Source organism: Phragmites australis, chromosome 18, assembly GCF_958298935.1.
Source record: "Phragmites australis chromosome 18, lpPhrAust1.1, whole genome shotgun sequence".
Classification (NCBI taxonomy): domain Eukaryota; kingdom Viridiplantae; phylum Streptophyta; class Magnoliopsida; order Poales; family Poaceae; genus Phragmites; species Phragmites australis.
The window spans coordinates 13,255,622-13,276,317 of NC_084938.1; the positions used below are offsets into that span (position 1 = coordinate 13,255,622).

A 20,696-nucleotide genomic window follows, 5' to 3' on the forward strand; every position below is an offset into this window, starting at 1 on the left:
TAGGAATCTGAATCCCCTCTATCCAAATAAAGTTACAACTTCATCGATTGACAAACTTGGAATCAATACACCATAAGACTTGCAAAAATTATGTGATAATAACTCTACTGAATATTATAACTTTACCGATAACCTAACTTGTAAGCAACACATCAGATTGGCTAGGATTATATGGTAATTAATTCGTAAAGGCGCTTGCTCCAAGTATTCACGAGTTCACTGATAAGCAACTAGATCCCAGAAATTGGCAGCTCTGTTATACCACAAAAATCAGCTACTTAAGAAACAGGAAAAGCCAAACAATAACAAATTGATGCGTCTAGAAAACACGATCAAAGAATCAAAGCTCACTTCACCACACGTTGGAGCTAGCTAGCTAGGTACACCAGGTCAGAGTTGGTGACGGCCGCCCACACCTCAAAAAATCCTACTCCACGCAATAGACGGCGGCCGGCGGGACGTCATCCGACGCCTAGGCGCAGGGCTTGGGGAACTGGTAGCCGACGTACTTGGCCTTGGCGTTCTCACACTTGGCCGACGTGCCGCCCTGCCCCTTGTACCGCAAGTTCACGTCCTGCAGCACGAGGCCCTGGCACGGCACGCCGCACTTGAGCAGCACCGCCACCTGCGTCGTCGCTGAGCCCTTGACGTTCTTAAACTGGATGTCACTGATCGTCACCCCAGACACGGACTGCAACGACATTTATAAGCAAAAGCAAATGTCATGTTACGATGGCGGCGGCATGAGCAAGATAGTAGCTAGGCGCGCCACGATAGGTACCTTGTGATCGCAGTTGTAATAGGGGCAGTATTTCTGGTCGATGATGATGGGGTTCTGGACGTCCTTCATGACGAGGTTCTCGAAGACCATGTGCGCGGCCTTGCTCTTGGTGGGGGAGTTCTCCCACGTCTTGATGCGGACGCCGTTCATAGTGCTCGTGAAGGTCATGTCCCGGACGTGCACCCGCGTGACGTCGCCCTCGCCGACGTACCGGCCCAGGCTGCCGACGCTCATGCCGTGGCCCGGGCCGCACTGCACGCGGGCGACGTCGACGTTGTCGTTCCCCTGGCCGATGGATATGCAGTCGTCGCCCGTGGCGATGTGCGTGTCCATGATGTACACGCCCGCGCTGCGCTCGATATGGATGCCGTCCGTGTTGGGGCTGTTCGACGGCGCGCTGATCTTGAGCCCGCTCATCCGGATGTTCTTGGTCGACAGCAGCGCGATGTGGAAGAACTTTGGGTTCACCGACGTCACGTCCTTCACCACCGTGTTCTGGTTGTTCACGAACAGCACGCTCTGCATGCGGCGTTCCAGATGTCGTGTCGGATGTGATATGGTTAATTAAATTAATGACTGCCATGGATGGACTGGGATCGAACAAGAGGTTTACGGTGGGGAGGACTTTGCAGTCCTTGCGGACAGGGCACTTGTTGAAGGGCCAGGAGGCGGCTCCTTGGCCGTCGATGACGCCGCCTGCGACGGTGAGTCCGTTCACCCACCCGAACTCGATCCAGTCGTTGCCAAACCGCTTGAGGTCCGACGCCGCCTTGAGCGTCCCCTGCATACGATCACACGGCCTCTCATATAAGACAGTAACCGCATGCGCTTTGGTGCACGTCGAGATCGTGCATGGCAATTGCTAGCAACTACCGCCTGCTGTGTGCGCGAGCGACGTGCCTGGAGCTGGAAGGTCAAGGTGGACGCCTTGCACGGGCCGTGGAACTGCACCGGGCCGATGTAGTACGTCCCCGGCGGCACCACCAGCGTCACGGCGCCGGCTGACCCGCAAGCCGCTTTCCACGCACTCATCAGAGGCTGCACGCGCACCATGACCATTGGCCGGCCACCGCGCGAGACAAGTCACAGTCAGCTGTGCGGGAGGGGAGCACGAAGAGAAAGGAAACCTCCAATGCGCACGCTCGCACGTACCTTGGTGTCGTCTTGGACGCCGTTGCCCTTGGCGCCGTAGTTCTTGACGTTGAAGCTTGCAGCCCCGGCAGCGGACACAGCGGCGGCGAGGAGCGCGATGAAAACGAGCAGCCGCGCCCGCGCCTCCATCTCCTTTGCTCTCCTCACGCGCGCACAATCACAGGACCTCAGGCAAGAGGAAGCATAAACAAACCGCTCGATCTCCTTCCCGCTGCCGCTGATCCCACAACCTCCTTCGTCCTCCACCAATTTATTCCTGTGGCATTAATTCGGTAATCTTGCAATCTACCGGGAACAGCTGGCGATCTCCACTCTCGGACTGAACTGGAGATCGAACACTGAAGAAGCGCCAGAGTTTTAACCGGGAATTTGGGGTCGGGGGAGGAAGCTAAGTTTAGAGCAGTGGAGCTCTTCCCGCGGCGGTTCCGCGGAGGAGCGTGATTAACTGGAGCAGAGGCAATGCGAGCGCATGCGGTGGACTGAGCAACCGCCGGATGCATGGGTAGATCAATCTGCATGTCTGCCCCTCCGACACCAGGCCGTCGATCCCACTACTCGCGCGCGCTCGGTTCAGTCCGCCGACTGAGGTCAAACTCATAAATCCCTGTCCGGGCGTCGTCTTCAACAAGCGGCACGATCGGGCTAATTTAGCCACACATGCTAATTGAACGTGTTTATCCGTTCAGAGAAAGCTAATTGGACATTTTTGTTTTTGTTTCCTGTGAGGTTATTTTCCAAAATATCTTGTAACTTCTCGTGGAGCTGTCAATGTTTGCGGACAACATTCTCTTTGTATATCGTTTTACAAAACCAGAAGTACTCTTCAATTAACTGAAAACCTTCTACTCGACATCACCTGACTTCTTCTCCAGCGCAGGCATCCAACGCACCGCCGGGTTAGGGTTCGGGATGTCCATTGGGCTTAGAGGATGCCTGGGATGGCGGACCAATGGTGGGCGCCGATGTGGTGGTGCATTGAGGCGACAGGGTGCCACCAGAGTCACAGGTGACGAGAGGGCGATGGGTAGGGATTTCAATTTTAATTTATATTTTTTCGTTCATCGATGAAAAGACTGAAATTCGTAAAATTTCGGTCATTTTTCGTCATCTGCTTTTTGGGTTTCATACGTAAGTGAAAGAAAATTCTAAAATTAGATATTTTGTTCCTCTCCAAAATTCGCTAAATTTCGCTGAAATTTTGGCAACATTTTAATCCCTAGCGATGGGCAATGCTCACAGCAAGGGAGGCAATGGGATGGCTCAGTAGTGCTGGATTAACAAGGCAGCAGTTGCAGTTCTGGTTACAGGAGTACCGTCGAAGGTAGGGGAGGGAGGCACTTGCGAGAGGAGAAAAGAGAGAAGAGAAAGTCTCTCGAGAGGTAGAAGAATGTTGCAAGCCGTTGGATGCCATCTAGGCTCACAGAGCGTATTTGATTAAAATTTCTGTCACCTGTTCAACAGATCCTTCCATAGCATTTTAAAGAGATTTAATACCTTGCAGAAATATGACAAATTCTATGAAAAATCAGAGCATGGCGTATGCATATGGAACAAAATTGAAAGAGATGGTAGTAGCAACGTCCACCATGTAGCTAGGTAACATCACGCCATCTTTACAATCCATGCACAATGTATAAAAGGTGTAGCAAATTTGACATTGTAGTGATTATTGCATCCATGTACAGCAAGCACCGTTCCTATAATTGCTACTGCTACAAGCCTACACCAATTCATTCTTTTGGGAATGATAGTGACTGCTGCATTCAGATCAAAACTTCATCATTACAGAGATGGGGCTTAGCAAATCAGTCATACAAAGAACAATTCAAGGAAAAAAATGTCATGCATTGTACCATGCGCTTCTCTGTTGGAGACCATCTTATCTATTTGGATCCTTATTAGATTAATTTCTATACTGGGGTGCTTGATTAATGCTACCATGTGCTTCGATATGATATCAAGCTGTCCGATAACCCCTCCGGTCCATTTCTGATATTGTATCTTCACTCGAATTTTCATCATTGATACTGTTCTCATTGTGGCTGAGTAATTCTTTGATGAACTCTGTCATCCACCGAAAATTATGTTCAAGAAAAGGTACGAACGGTGTTTGGTGCTTTCTTTATTACTGTTTTTTGAAACCATCTTTCACGCAGTACTCAAATGATGAACACTTTAGAGAAGTGGCGAGGTTCTTGTAATTTGGTATCTTATGCAAAGTATCAGAACGGCGTAAACTTCTGCAAACGTACTTAAAAAAATCAAATTCTGTGGTGCTAGCTCGCTAAACACAAACTTACAGTCAAGGCTGGGAATTTGTTTCATTAGTAGCCTTTGAGTTTTATAGTCCAATACTTTGGCTGAGAATAGAGAACATAGGGACAAGTTCATCTGGAACATTTTTACATCGTTGAAACTAGGCCTTGCAATTTGACCTTGCAAAAATTGATGAAACTGTTCACTTTACAACAAAAGAAACGAGTAACAACCTGAAGGGAAACTGTAAAGCTTTTGTAATGCTAAAAAAAAAGATGTCAAATGTGTGGGTAAAAATAGGAGCTGGGTTCACCTTTCAGGGAGATACAAACAATACCAGTCCCTTCCCGAAAAGTGCAAGCTTACATGAACAACAAAATCCTTCATCCCTGTCAAGAGAAGAGAGGCCTCCAACTCTCCAAGTTTATCGCGATCCGCTAGAAGATCTAACTGTCAGGGGTGGATCCAGGGGGGTGCTGGGGGCTGCGGCACCCCCTGCCAGCATGCAGCTCCTTGGGAGAGAAGGTGATATAGGAGGAGAGAAAAAAGAGTAAAGGAGGTGGATGAAGAAGATTAGCACCCTCTTGAGCCTCTGTTGGCTCCGCCCCTGCTAACTGTCAGTCGTCTCCTATTGGATAGCTGGGAAACTCTGTATTGCCGATCAGAGTACGGCATCATGTTCTCGAAGTTCTCAAATTCAGATGTGTTAGAGAGATCGATCGTACTCGTCGATATTCACTTCAAAATATTTGCCGGAGTTAGCAGAGAGTGTGGCAAGGTAAAAATAGTGGGTGCAATGCCATTGACTTTTTTTTACTTGCAACCTACTCCTTCTTATCCCAAATATAAGTCAGGATATTGACATGGTCTTCAATATATCACTTGAATAATGATATCAATAAATATGTATTCTCTCAAATAGAAAGAGTTATATATTATGAATGTAATTTTTCATGATAAATCTAGCAATGTCAACCTTATTATGTTAATCTATTATTTATAGCAATTTGACTAAGGACAAACCTAAATATACTTATATTTATGATCAGAGGAAGTAACCAATTGTATTTGGCATATTTTTCGCGCCTCTTAAGGTAAAATTAGTGGGTGTAATTTTTAGTTGACTGTTGTTTGACTCTAATTATACTTTTCGATGACAATGTATTAAACTTGTATGTGAAATAATGTTTTGCAAATTAGTAGTTACAGTTGTGATATATGTGCTATAAGCATCCTAGGATCACAACAATTGGAGCACTCTAGAATGCTAACCCGGGTGGAGCATATAAGATTAAGGGAGATGCTAAAAATCAAGTGATTGAAAACTGTCGACAAAATCTAACCATTTGGATGAAGATCTGATAGAACTCATTCTTTCTTCTTCCTCCCAAGTGACGTGCTAAGCCTTGACTCCCTCTCCCGTCCTGCCCGTCTATTCCGTTTCCGGTGGCATCCCAACGGCAGATCCGCGCTCGCGGGCACCGCCCTCGTCGCACTAAACTAGCTTCATTATGGTTGTCGCCTTACATCCCCGCCCTGGCATTGCCCAACCGGTGTTCCTCCTTGTCCGCTACCACCGTCGGGCCAGCCTACTTCCCCGAGCATCCCTCTAAATCTAGGGAACAGCACTGGCGAACCCCTGACCTATTGGAGGCATTCATGACAGGTGATTGAAATATAGGAATTGTCTAATATTAATCTAGTTTCAGTACTAGAGGTATTAGATCATATGGAGACCAGGTTGGATGCTCCTTTGTTTTATAGAGGTCGCAATCTCATCCTTGCTGGATCACTTAAAATGTCAGAAGCAGCAGCGAGTCTGAAGTCAAGTGTGGGTGCGCATCTAGCTGTTTCATTGATGTGTCCGAAGATCCCTTTCCTTTATTTGACCAACTGACTTAAAGCAAATAGATGCATGCAATGATGTGTAGAACCCGTATTATATATTTGTTTTTGGGAGCATTCCTATTTGTCATATATTAAAGCTAAACCTTTCAAAACCTAGTGGTATGTTAGCATCATGATTTATGCCACTTTAGAAGAATGGCATTCCAGATCTATCAAATTAGACATCTTTCACTAATAATATCTCAGGCATATGTTATGTTCTTTGAGTTCCCCTCCCCCCCATCCCCCCCCCCCCAATTTCTGAACCATTTATCATCTTTTGATGCCATGAGGGATTTTTCTGTTTCTACCGCTAGATTCGTGCCTTACTTTCAAGTTCTTTATCCTCTCCATAGGAAGTACCCATAATAACCCTAGTCCGAATAAAGCAGATTTCACCTCTGCCTCTCATTCGGACTGAAGGAACTACTGCGCCGTGGGTGGGGGGCGGCTGCACCCAATCCCTGGCAGCCAGCTTCCTATCACAACCGAATGAGAAACCAAGCGCGAGAGCCAAATTCAGAGAGAAATCGGGAAGAAAATTAGGGAAGGAAGAACTTATGTTGTTCCTCTTGTGTTCATCTGTGATTTGGAATATCCTTTTACAATAATGTTATACCCTTTCCAACCCACATCGCCGGTATTTTATCTGGTTTGATTACAGTTATGAATTAACTGGATTGACCACAATTGAATTAACAATAAGCAATGAGTTAAACAATGAGCTTAAGATAGTTAAACTGAAATAATAGTTCCTAATCTAGCAATTAAGAGGCGCACGTGAGAATGAGCTATGTATGCGCTGGCAACCGTCAATCTTCGCTCCAAAGGGTATTCCATGATCCTAGCTGGCTAGAGAGCTTGATTAAGTTGGGGTTGTGACAATTCCCTCCCCTTGAGATGGTGCTTGTCCTCGAGCACGTGGTTCAGCTTCAAACTCTTACTAATTCTCCTAGAAACATCTTCCGGCCACCATTCCTGCATAACATGCCTATAAAAGCCAGGGAAAGTTGATTTAACAAAATGCATATCCTCCCAGGTAGCTTCTTCTGGTGGAGCACTTTCCCATTGGACAAGCCAGTGGGTAATCAGATTATCTTGGTGTGGCAGTGATCTTGTGTCAAGCACAATTGCTGGAGACGATTTAATTCTGCCCTGAGAGTCCACCAATGGTAACTGACCACATGGGACTCCATGAGTACCAAGGTACTTCTTTAACTCTCTGATGTGAAAAATCGGATGGATGAGTGTGTCAGAAGGCAGCTGAAGTTTATATGCAACTTTACCAATCCATTGGAGCACAAGAAACAGTCCATAATATTTTGTTCTGAGATTCAGAGAGTTCCTTAACCCAAAAGTAGATAAGCGATAAGCTTGCAACTTGAGGTATACCAAATCACCAATCTAAAATTCTCTATCAGAATGCCTAAGGTCTGCAAATTTCTTCATTTTAGCTTGGGTAGTGACCAGGTTCTCCTTCAATTGGCTAGTCATGACTTGTTTTTCAGTGAGGAAGTCCCTAGCTGGTGACTCAGGCCCTAGTATGGTAACCTCACTGATTTGTGGAAGGGGATAGCCATAAAGTGCCTGGAATGAAGTACACTTGAGAGATGTATGAAAATTGGTGTTATAGCACCATTCGGCCAATGGCAACTAGTAGTACCACCTCTTTGGTTCATTAAAAGCCATACACCTAAGGTAATTCTTGAGGCATTGGTTAACCCTCTCGGTTTGTCCATCGCTTTGGAGATGGTATGATGAGCTGAACCTTAGTGAGACTTTGAGTGACTTGAATAGAGCCTGCCATAAATCACTTGTAAATTTCTTATCCCTATCACTAACAATAGCTGCTGGCATCCCATGAAGCCTAAATATTTGGTCCATGAAGGTGTTTGCCACTAAATTAGTAGTGATGGGGTGTGACAAAGAGATGAAATGGGAGTACTTAGTAAGCCTGTCAACAACAACTAAAATGATGCCCTTGCCATTGGATTTTGGAAGTCCCTCAACAAAGTCTATTGAGATGTGGGACCATGCCATGTTAGGAATGGGAAGGGGATCAAGAAGTCCAGGATATTAGCAAGTTTCTCCTTTAGCTCTCTAAGATACTAGGCAGGTAGTGACATACTCCTCAACTAACTTTTTGAGCCCAATTCAGTGAAACAATCTCTTCACCCTTTGGTATGTGGAGGCAATCCCTGAATGTCCTCCCAGAGCTAAAGCATGAAGTGCTGCTATAATGGTTGTCTGAATGCCAGGCTCGTTGCCAATGTGTATCCTTCCTTTATACCTCAAGATGTTAGCTTGCAGGGAATAGGCAGCAGTGGGATCAAGAGTTAGAGCCAGCTTGCAATCAACTGCTGATAGTGCTCATCCTGCTCATAGCTCCTTGAATTTTAGTTACCCAAATAGGCTGTACCACTAAGATAGCATTGCACTCTTGTTCAATTCTAGATAGTGCATCAACAACCCTATTCTCCCTCTCCTTTTCTTATATTCAATTACATAGTCCAAATGCAATAGCTTGAGCATAAGCTTATGGTGTATTTCTTCAGTCAACCTTTGGTAAGTGAGGAACTTAAGGCTCTGATGATCTATTCTAATCACAACGTTTGACCCAAGAAGTAGTGTCTCCATTATTTTACAGCTTCCAGGATTGCCAAGGCTTCATTATCATAGGTAGACATAGCTAAGACCTTAGCTTGTTTCTTAGGGACTTGCTAAAGTATGCTATGGGCTGCCCTTTTTGCATCAACATTGCTCCAATGCCTGAGCCACATGCATCTATTTCTAGGGTGAAGGGTGGCTAAAGTCAGGAAGAGTGAGCACTGGAGTTGAAACCAACATTTTCTTAATTTCCTCAAAGGCTCTTGTTTGTCCTGGTCCCATAGGAAGGAATTCTTCTTCATCATGTCATGGAGTGGTCTACATATTATCCTAAAGTGCTCAACAAATCTTCTATAGTGCCAATTTTGTACTACTTCAACCTTGAATTTGTCACTTGATAACCTAGTTTCATCAATGACATGCCCCAAGTACTCTATTTGCCTAACCCCAAACACACATTTACTCATTTTGGCTAAAAGTTTGTTGTTTGACAACACTTGTAGCACTACCTTCAGATGCTTTAGATGCTCTTCCCATGACTGACTATATATGAGTATATCATCAAAGAATATGAGCACAAATTTTCTAAGGAAATATGAAAAAAACTAAATTCTTCATGGATTGAAAGGTAGTAGGTGCATTGGTTAAACCAAATGGCGTTACTAGGAGTTCATATTGACCAAAGTGAGTACTAAATATAGCTTTTTCAATATCTTTTTCATCGATAAGGATTTGGTGGAAGTGTGACCTCAGATCCATTTTGGAGAAGAACTTGGTACCATGCAGCTCATCAAAGAGATCATCCATCACTGGTATTGGATATTTGTTCTTGATTGTTTGTTCATTCAATCGCATGTAATCAATACAGAACCTCCATGAACTATCCTTCTTCCTTGCTAGGATAGATGGTGAGGAGTATGGGCTTTCATTCGGCCTGATGAGTCCTTGTTGCAGTAGCCGCCTTACCAATCTTTCCACATCATCTTTCTGAAAATGGGGCATTCTATAAGGCCTAATGTTTTGAAGAGTACTGCCAGACTTCAAATGAATGCTGTGAGCATAGTTTCTCTTAGGGGGTAGGCTGCTAGGCTCAAGGAAAACTTCAGCATATTCTTCCAACAATCCTTTAATCTCAGTCATTGCTTCCTGATCAGGTTGGTCTTTAGGTGTTGTCATCTTCATTTGCAGGATATAACCAGTGACCCCTTTAGAGAACAACTTCTCTAGCTTTTGTATTGTCAATAAGCTCAACCCATTCCCAATGTGATAGTTAGAGAATCTAGCCTGTGTTTTCCTTCATGGGTTATAGTCAATCTCTTTCTCTTCTTTATGGGGCTATGTGATATATTCACTCACACCCCAAGATGATGTCATCATTGTTTAGATCCAACATCTGAAAAGTGTCACCGAAATGTTCCTTGTCAACTAGATATGAGCAAGGTCCTATATGGCCCCTAGTTTGTAATTGGTCATCCCTAGCAAGTCAGCTGGATTGAGCACTGAGCTTTACTAGCAAAAGAGACACCCACGAAATTATGTGTGCTACCACTGTCAAGTAAAGCTATGCCTCTTTTCCACCAATCAGAACCACCCATCAGAAAGTAGCTATAATCCTTGAACCATCCACATCTTGTTTTGAAATCTGCATTAATTGGGTAGCTTGCTATGTTGAACCATCGATATTAGAAGACCAATGTTCATTTGGTTCTCTTTCACAATAAGAGTCATCCTCATGTTCTATAGCCATGGCATGACTGGAAGCTTGGTCGAACTTACATATATGCTTGTGCTTAGGGCTCTATGGAGCTGAAAGTTTCCAACATGTTCCAGGCTCTCTTGGTTTGACATTGATGCTTGGAAGCTTCTCAAGCTTCTGGATCCCTTCAATCTTTCCAACTGAACTGTTGATGCCAGAGGATTTCTAAGGGGCAAGTGTGTGAGTGATAGCCTTGTTAGTAGCATAATTGAAGGTTTGTGATTACTTCCTACTCATGGATGCTCTCTCAAGGTCCTTAGCAATAACATATGCTTCATCTAAGGTGTGTGGTCTATGTGGTTTGAGATAATGCTTGATTCCTTCAAGCCCTTGACAAAACATCGGATATAATAATCCTCCATTAAGCCAAGATACAGTCTCTGCATACTTCCCATAAACTCCACAAATCGTTCAATATAGTTGGACACACTGGTTTCTTGCATCAACGAGTGAAAATTCTCCACAATGTCATACATCCCATGTTCAACAGATCGATTGCAGACCATTGTGCATAACTAACTCCATTTCACATATTTGGAGGACAACCTCAAATCATTCCACCAATGTTCAACACGGCGAGAACAATGGAGTGCATCCATGAATACCCACATTTCTGAAGGAACCATTGCCAGCTCAAAATATTTCTCACATTGTCGAGTCCAGCCCATAGGGTTCTCTCCACTGAAGGGAGGAAAAATCTAGCTTAGGCCTAGAAATAGACAGACTAAATGTGTTTTCAGTTGGCCTTTGTGCCCATCTGTCTTGAGAATGAATCTAACCAAACTTATTTGATTCAAAACCTCTAGCATGTGGTGGCATGTAATGTGTGAATTGTTGAATTTGGCCTGAGAGTAAGCATGCATATGAAATGACTTGTCATGAGTAATTTTGTTTTCAGGTGCATAGGGGGTTCTGCCTACTAGGTAACTCAGTGAACACTGCTCCAAAAGTGGTAGCATGGCTAGGAGTTAGCAATTCAGTAACATGATGATTACCTTCATCAGTTGCCTTACCAACTCCTTCTGCAGACATCTTACCCTTCTCTCTTTCAGTTTCCTTCTCCTCACCAAGAACTATAACATCTCCGAATTTGGCACCCTGAGCAATCTCCAAGAGAGAGGCCATTTGATCTTGCATGTGTGTGAGGATTATCTCGATGTTCCACATCCTGGACTTCAGGTCCAATACCTCATCCTGAATAGTCTTTGCAAATCTAGTTCTAGAACCTTCCAAGTCATTAGGACTCACCACACCGGTCAACGAAGTTGCTGCCACCACTATCTTTGTATTGCGTGTCATTCATCCTGATAGAACAGGTCAGTTGGGTGAATCACCTCCCTGAAATAGCCTATTGTCTGGTCTACCGCCGCCCAGATTGGGGGAACCGACCGAGGGATTTTACACTAGGCGAGCTGAGCAACCCAAGCCAGAGCCCAATCTGCCGCCACCACCACCGCGAGCTCCAAATTGACCCAAGCTTCAAGAATTTTACACCCAGACAATTGCCGAGCAACCCTCACCGAAGTCGATTTCGCTGCTAATTTTGCCGAAGATCATCGAGCTCAGATACCAATTTGTCCCGACCAGATGAGAATCCAAGCACGATAGCCGAATTTAGAGAGAAATAAGGAAGAAAATTGGGGAAGGAAGAACCAGTGCTGTTCCTCTCGTGTTCATCCGTAATCTAGAATATTCTTTTACAATAACGTGATACCCTTTCCAACCCACAGCACTGGTATTTATCTGGTCTGATTACAGTTCCGAATTAACTGGATTAACTGCAATCGAATTAACAGTAAGCAACGAGCTAAATAGCAAGCTTAAGATAGTTAAACTAAATAACTATTCCTAATCCAGCAATTAAGAGGGAGCACGTGGGAATGAGCTGTGGACGCGCTAGCGATCGTCGATCTCCGCTCCAAAGCGTATCCAATGATCCTAGTAGTCCAGAGAACCTAACGAGTCGGGGTTGTGACACTTCCCCACCCGCACACTACTGCTTCTCTGCTCCGTTTCAGGCTGCCGCCTTGCAAATCAGCTCTCAGATCGCGTTCAACTCACTCAGGCACGCCGGTGTCGCCATTCTGAAGAAATTCAAAACCTTGCCGGGTGCGCTACAGCAACTGAAGATAGGTTTAGCGAGAGAGTTTTCAGAGACTGTTTTGCGCTGCTTGAAGCTGCAGCATTTTCTAATCTTTCTTCCCCTTTTATTAGCAAAACGAGTAAACGTGCCTTCCCACATTGGAGTGAATCTCGCGCCATCCCACGAGCTCTACCGTGCAGCACCCGACGCGCATGGCCAAGCAAATCGCAGCCACGGCTCTGACTGAAACTAACAAAACTGAAAGTTCAGAAATCCTACCTAACCTGACGTTTATCTACTGACCCTACAACCATGAAGGACTCAACAACAACTAAATTAACTAACTTCGCCCGGACCCCCTGCTCGCCCAGGTCGCGGCAAACATCCCGGAGCTGCTAGATCCGGTCCAGCCAAGAGGGTGCCAGTGGTATTTTGGATACCACAAAAAGGTCCAAGAAGAGGAGGGCGGCTTCACCTTCCCTTTTCCCTTTAGTCCTTTCCGCGCTGCAACCGCCAAATTCTCCTCCAGGTTCGCCCGCCCGCGTCGCAGCACGTGGGGGTCATTCTCCCTATCTTTCCTTCTGCCGCCAGAAGCTGGATTGTCTCTGAGTTTGTGCTCATTGATTTTGGTCGCGCGTACCGCCTAACCGGGGTTCTTGATTCTCTTGAGTGCAGTGCTCAATTTCGATTGAGCATCTCAGGACTGGATCGTTTGATTCTTCTGGTTGCAGCAGCCGGTTATTCTTCTTCTCGGGCTATCCGTTCCTGGATTGGTTTGGATTAGGAGGAGATGATGCGGTGCTGCGTCTCGGAGCTAGCCCGCCGGCGGCGGCTGGATCGTGCGGTGAGTCTAGTTTCCTACCGTGGGATGGGCTTCTTGAATCGATCCTGCTGCCGGGTTTTAGGTTACGGTTCTCGCAGAAACGCAGATTTCCCTTCGTTTCTCTGTTGTTGTTGGCTTGGTAATATTGGATTGAGTGGCTGAATTGTTCTATGGATAGGAGTGCAAACCAGTTTCCCCTAGTTTCTGATAGTGTGAATTGATATGCCTGTGTGAGTACATCCTGGACCTGTTAATTTGACCCCTGCTTTCTTCCCCTGCCTCAGCAAAAGCAGCCAGATCCTAATTGCATGATGCACAGTGATAGCAAAGCTGTTGCTTTGGAACTCAGATTGTGTCTTTTGGGAAATTGTTTTTAGACATGAAAGTTTTACCAGAAAGCTTTATTACTAGTATTAAATTTGTGGAAACTGTTCTTGCTTCGTGCATTGAATATTGCCAGTTGTTGGTTCAGATGCTTGCAGCAAATACGTCTGTAAGAATCGGGTGATTGGTCTGTACTTTTATATCTCTGTTAGCCTGCTTGAGACTGCTGCCTCAAATTTTGTAAGTACATTTCAATGCTATTCAATTGTATTTTTTAGTTATGAAGTGTTGCTCCCAGCAACTTTATCTGAAAGCATGGGCGGAGTGGCCTAAACGTTACTAAAAAGGAGCTAAGTGTGTTTCTTAAGCAGTTCGGAACACTTTCGGGATCTTCTGCACCTTTGCTTTAAACATGCATTGCGTTTACTTTTTATTGCAGCATATCAATTGTCCAGTATGTTTTTGGATTGGCTAGATAGATCCATGGTTCGTTATTTTCTCTGATGAAGTGATGATGAAGTTGCCCATAAGCTAATTCATTTCTGTCCGATTCTTGTTCTTGGCCACTTTTAAACGACTCACCAAATTTGCAGGTTGATACTGTGAGGGTACAATTCCAATGTTTGGCCAACATTTCCTCTTCAATAATAGCTACTGACAGCCAGAGGTTCTCAAATACGTACGCAACTTCCTGTGCTACCGCTCCAGATGTTCTATCAAGAGAAACATCATTATCAGAAATGCTTGTTGATTCATTCGGGAGGTTCCACAATTACTTGAGGATCTCCTTGACCGAGCGCTGTAATCTGAGGTGCCAATACTGTATGCCTGCTGAAGGAGTCGAAGTAACACCAAAGTCGGAGCTTCTATCACATGAATGGGATAATTCGAATTGTTGACCTTTTTATTACTTCTGGTGTGGATAAGATCCAATTAACTGGTGGAGAGCATACCATAACGCTTGATCTTGGCGCTTTCTACCAACCACCCCGTGATCTGTCCGGCATGGAGGCCCCGTTCTCGGAGGAGGAGGTGCGGACCACGGTCATGACACTCCCACTCGACAAGGCACCTAGCCCGGATGGTTTCACCGGCCGATTCTATAGAACCTGCTGGAACATCATCATGGGCGATATCTTGGCTGCCTTGCGCACTCTCCAGCGGGGCAACGCACAGAATCTCTCGTTGCTCAACTCGGCCTTTGTCACACTGCTCCCAAAGAAGGTCGACGCTCTGGAGATCAAGGACTATCGACCGATTAGCCTTATTCACAGTTTCGCCAAGTTGGTGGCGAAGTTGAACGCTAACCGGCTGGCGCCCGAGCTACCCGCCTTGGTCTCCTGCAACCAAACCACATTTATGAAAGGCCGCTGCATTCACAACAACTTCGTGCTGGTGCAACAGATGGCTCAACTGCTCCACCAATAGAAGCGCGCACGGGTCATGCTCAAGTTGGATATTTCCAAAGCATTTAACTCTGTGTCTTGGTCCTTCCTGCTAGATGTGCTGCTGCATCTAGGCTTTGGGCACAATTGATGTAACCTGCTCTGCAATCTCCTGCGCACATCCACGACGCGGGTGATGGTCAACGGCTTCCCTGGTGAGGAGATCATGCATCAGCGTGGGCTCCGCCAGGGAGATCCCCTCTCGCCCATGCTGTTCATCATCGTCATGGATGTCCTCAATGCTTTGATCACCTTTGCGAGCGCTCAGGGCCTGCTTCAGCCCCTCCTGGCACGTGGCCCGAATCCCCGTGTGTCGCTCTACGCCGACGACGTCGTGCTCTTCCTAAAGCCGTGTGAAGATGACTTAGCCATTGTAAAGGAGATCCTGCTGCGCTTCGGCGATGCGTCCGGGTTCAAGACAAACATCACTAAGATCTTTGTCATCCCAATCCAGTGCCAAGATCAAGACATTGAGGTGCTACAGGAAATGTTGCCATGCGCTATGGCCTCTTTCCCCTGCAAGTATTTGGGTCTCCCGCTCTCCAACAGCAAAATCACGAAGGCGGACGTGTACCCCCTGATTGACAAGATTGCGAACATGGTGCCGGGCTGGAAGGCGGCCCTCATACACCCGGCAGGTCGGGAGATGCTGATTCGGGCAGTGCTTACCGCGATTCCAATCTATCATCTCATCGCGCTGGACCTTTCCATGTGGGCACTGAAGGTGATTGAAAAGCTCCGACGTGTGTTCCTATGGAAGGGACGAACTCAGGTCCATGGTGCTCACTACATCATCTCTTGGTGACACGTGTGCCGGCCGATTGAGCTGGGGGGCCTCGGTCTTCACGATTTGGAGGCCCTGGGTTGGTCGCTGCGCATGCGATAGCAATGGCTGCAGAAGACGCAGCCCGCTCGCCCGTGGGCCGGCCTTAAGCTTCTGGTGTAGGGAACGACGGTGGCCATGTTCTCCGTGTCTGTGGTCTCCACGGTGGGCTCCGGTGATCGCACTTTGTTCTGGTCCGATCGCTGGATAGAAGGAAAATCTATGCTCGATTTTGCACCGTCTCTCGTCAAGGCCGTCTCCAAGCGGACGATCAACCGCCGGACCATCCAGCAGGCAATGCAGGATTACCAGTGGGTCCACGATATTAGGGGGGTCTGTCCGTTCCAGCCTGGCAGAGTATCTGAATCTGTGGGATCTCATGGCTGGGGTAACCCTCCAGGCCAACGTCCAGGACCCACACAGCTGGGAACCATCGCCTACCGGTGAGTACTCCTCGAAGTCAGCTTATCGGCGTTTCTTCATTGGCGTGGTGGGTTTCGAGCCGTGGAAGCTCATTTGGAAATCATGGGCGCTACCGCGATGCAACTTCTTTATGTGGCTCGCGATCCTCGACCATTGCTGGACGGCGGATCTGAATGTACTTGATGTCGCCTAGATGGGGGGGGGGGTGTGAATAGGCATTTTTGAAATTTAAAACTCAGCAGGGGATTAAGATAGAGTCCAGATACTCCGGTGTTCGGAGTATCCGGTCATATCCAGATTATCCGGCCTATACAGGTGTGCGAAATCGAAATGAATCTAAGCAAGTCTACTTGAGTCTAAGTGTTACCACATGCTCTAATAGATGTATGATGACCTTATCAGCAACACCGTACAGTAGAACACTCACAAACAATAGGATTTGGGAAAATCTCCAAAAACAACAAGAACAAGTAAAACTTGCAAGAAAGTAAAGGATACAAAGGATTTATCCTGAAGTTCGGCCACCTCACTAAGAAGTGCCTACGTCTCCGTTGAAGAGCTCACAAAGAGCCGGGTCTCTTTCAACCATATCCTCTCCTAGAGACCGCAAAGATCAAGCTAGATGTTCTTACTCAAGTCAACGGGTGATTACAAACTTCCCGTGGCACTTCACAATCCTTGGGTGCTCTACGGGCGACGTCTTGCCGTTTTGGAGCACGAGGCTCCAAGAGAAAAAGATTACAAATGAAAGCTTGACGATGAACTCAATGCTCAAAGATTTGATTTTGGCTCACTAACTCAAATCTCTCTTCCAAACCCTAACTCTCAAATCTTGCAATAATCTAAGCACTAGAGAGGTCTGGAGGGGCTCTTGAATACTTTGGGAGGCTTTGTCAAGAAGTAGCTCAGCAGCAACAGCAAAAGCATTCAATGCAAAGAGGTGAGGGAGTATTTATAGCTTTCCCTAAAAAATTAGCAGTTACTATTCTGGTTGACTTAACCTGGAGTATCTGATGTACACTAGAGACTTCGGGTGTCACTTCAAAACCAAGCCCAGAACAGTGTCAGAACTAGCCATTACAGTTCTGTTGAACTGACCCGGAGTATCCGGTGTACACCGGAGACTTCGAGTGGCACTTAAACGCCACATAGAAAATAGTCCCGGAGACTTGCCGGAGTCTCCGGCCTCTCCAGATACCAGAGCATCCGATGTACCCCAGAGACTCCGACACTTTAAAAATAAATCAAAACCGAGACTCTCTGGCGGAGTCTCACTCGAAGACTCTAGAAAAAAACACGAGGTACCGGAGTATCCGGTGTATACCGGAGACTCCGAACTCATAACAACTTAGTCTATTTCCCGGTATCTGTGGGTGAATGTGTCTCTCAACTTTTGGTTCTATGAGGTCACTTTGAGCATTGAGACACCATCAAAACTATCAATTGCATCCCTCTTGATAGTACGGCTTTCCTAAACTCAATTTCAAAAATTGAATTAAATTAAATCCTATTGAGTACTACAAATCGTTTCTCTTTTCTTTTTTAGGTTCGCCAACGTCGTATAACTTCACCAATGGAATTAAAACCTGTTTATAGCTTCAATAAACTCATTAGTCACTTAATCGTTTTGTCATGAATTAGCCAAAACCCACTTAGGGGGGCCTAGATGCACTTTCAATCTCCCCCTTTTTGGTGATTGATGACAACACGATTAAAGCTTACAAAAGATAATTGAATTTAAAGATTTTGAATTCTAGAATATACGGTGAGCTCCCTCTAAATGTGTGCATTGATTAAAAATTTAATTTGAAATCAAATGCACATATTTACAAGGAAATTTTGTAAGAGCTCCCCCTATATCCTAGGATCCGTAGGGTGCAAGTGTGTGTGAACATGAATATCCATGATGCATATGGCAAGATATATCACTCAATCTAAGAAAGAGAGATACAAACATGACATAACAAACTTGAAATTGCATCACACTAACATAAATTGTCTTACAAATTTAAAGTTACCACTAGCACACCACACATAGTTCATCACAATTATTACATAGGTCTTAATATCCAACGGAGACAAAACAAAATGATTACAAGGCTGAAACTGGTGGAGATAGAATAGACACCGGTAGGGAGCAGAAACAGCAGACACAGAAACACTGAAATCTCTCCCCCTTTGGCATCAAGCACCAAAAAGAGAAGAGAAGCACGATGAAAAACTACTCATTGCTTGCCTCATAGATCTCATCTCCATTGTTGTCGTCCCCGTTTCCATCATCGTCATCATCATTGGAGGAACTCACTCCATAGTCCTCTGCCTCTTCAGATGAATCATCAACTTGTTGGGCTTGTGAACTCTCCGCAGTAGCTTGGGCTTCATCATACCATGCCCAAAGGTTCTCAAACTCAACTTGCTCACTCTCTTCTTCTTTGGAAGCAATTGGAGAACAAGGTGGCTCAAGATTCATAGATGCATACATAGCCTTTTGCTTCTTCTCCATCTTCTTTAACCTTGCATTTTGCTCTTTGATTTTTGTTGCATTGTGAGTGCAAACGTTGAAGATAGCCTTGAGAGCACTTTTGATGAAAGAAGATCCATGTGAGGGAGCACGCCTTGAAACCGTCTTTCTAACACTTGGGGCAACATGAGGTGGAGAAGCTGAAGGAGAAGGAGCCTTAATGCTCAACGACCTCATCCGATAAGGCTCATGCTTGATCTCTTTAACAAAATTTTTCTTGGTTACCCTCTCAATCAAGAACATGATGTAGGGAGCATATGCACAACTCTTGATGGGAGATTTAGATGTGAAAACGATTTCTCCCCAAATAAAATTAGCAACACTAAACGGTGCATGATCATTTGACGTTGCGGCAAGAAGGTTTCTTTATATGCTTTGCACTGAACTAGCATCTCCACTCTTGGGGGCTAAAGTGAGGCGAAACAAAGAGTTCAAACACTTGTAAAAGGGCCTCATCCCCATAAGCTTGCCGTGTTCCACATTTCCATGATCCATATACATAAAGTCCAATTCTTCCAAGGAGAGTTGATTCTCATTATGAATTTGATCCTTCTGAGTGTCACGAGCATCAAACTTGAAGTGATGAGCAAAAGCTCGATAGCTCACTTTGTACTTCTCTCCCTCTGTCATCCAATACATAGATGGATTCTCCGTACGATCATACCAAACGGTGGCATAAAATTGAGCCACCACCTCTTCACTACAATCATACTTGAGAGCCATAATATTTTTCACCTTCTTATGCTCACAAGCTGCGATCACCTCATTGAAGATTGGATCATCCTTTTGAGCCATGTAGTCCCAGTAATCCATTGCATATGAGTGATTGGCTTCTTTTTTGTAAGAATTACCGTCTCATAAAAGTCTGATTGGAAGTCATTCTAGAAACGATAATCTGTCACATTCTTCTCATAGTCATATGGGTTAACATGTCTCTCAAAATTCACCTTCAAAGCCTTCTTCATATAGTTGACTGTTTGCTTTGGCATCTCAAAAGCTGTGGTTTTCTTAATAGGCTTATGAAGCTTCAAAGGGCCTATCACCACATTTCCTTCTTGCTCTTGCTCTTGCTCTTCCTCAATATCATCCCCGGGAGTGCCTGAACTAGTGCCCATAGCTTTACCCTTGCCTCTCTCTTCTCTTGTAGGCAGGGTTCCTCTACCTCTTCCTGCTGTAACTGGGGCTGTTCCCTTTCCTCTTCCTGTTCCCCTCCCTCTCATGACTTGATTCTTGGTTCTTCCATAAGCCACATTTGCACTTGGTAGCCCTTCATCAACTATCCCCTTATCAAGTCAAATGTCACCTCTAGGGGGTCCCTTGAATTTCCTCACAACTGAGCGAGAGCGCTCAGGCTCTCCACTACTGCCACTAGACTCAGATTGCTGAGGAGGATTTTGAGCCTGCGAATCACTCCTTTGCTTTTTCTTCCTTTCAAAAGCATGACCTTGTACATATCTATCTCCTCCCATATTAAAGCTCCTGAGATACACATGAGAAACAAACTTTGAGATTGAGAAAAGATTGCACAAGGATTAGCATAGATGATTATAAGGTTGCTGGAAAAACTGGACAGGGTCGGAGTATCCGGCCTACCCCGAATACTCCGGGTAGTCCGACTCCGAGACAAAATTTTAGGGTTTGAGGAATTTAGTCGAGACATTGCAAAACCCTTAGAGACATGAGTTCTAGGAAGGATAAGGAGCATATTGACCAAAGGGAATCGACTCCAGATGAAAGCATTGAGAGATCGAGTGATTCTTCAACAATATACCTTTTTAGGGCAAAAGAACCACGGAGAGTCAATCCACAGTAAGG

General features: G+C 45.4%; 1 protein-coding gene and 1 pseudogene across 1 annotated transcript; one reads left to right on the forward strand and one right to left on the reverse strand.

The window, feature by feature from the left end:
• Positions 1–472: 472 nt before the first annotated feature.
• LOC133898547 (exopolygalacturonase-like) lies at positions 473–11,606 on the reverse strand. Its single transcript, XM_062339259.1, has 7 exons — positions 11,435–11,606; positions 9,432–9,906; positions 1,934–2,189; positions 1,682–1,819; positions 1,395–1,562; positions 782–1,300; positions 473–691 (listed from the first exon to the last, which is right to left on the reverse strand). Exons 1-7 carry the CDS (start codon positions 11,604–11,606, stop codon positions 473–475), a joined length of 1,947 nt encoding a protein of 648 aa, XP_062195243.1.
• A 1,262-nt stretch (positions 11,607–12,868) lies between these two features.
• LOC133898548 (GTP 3',8-cyclase, mitochondrial-like) overlaps positions 12,869–20,696 on the forward strand; it is a 118,056-nt pseudogene continuing 110,228 nt past the window's right edge.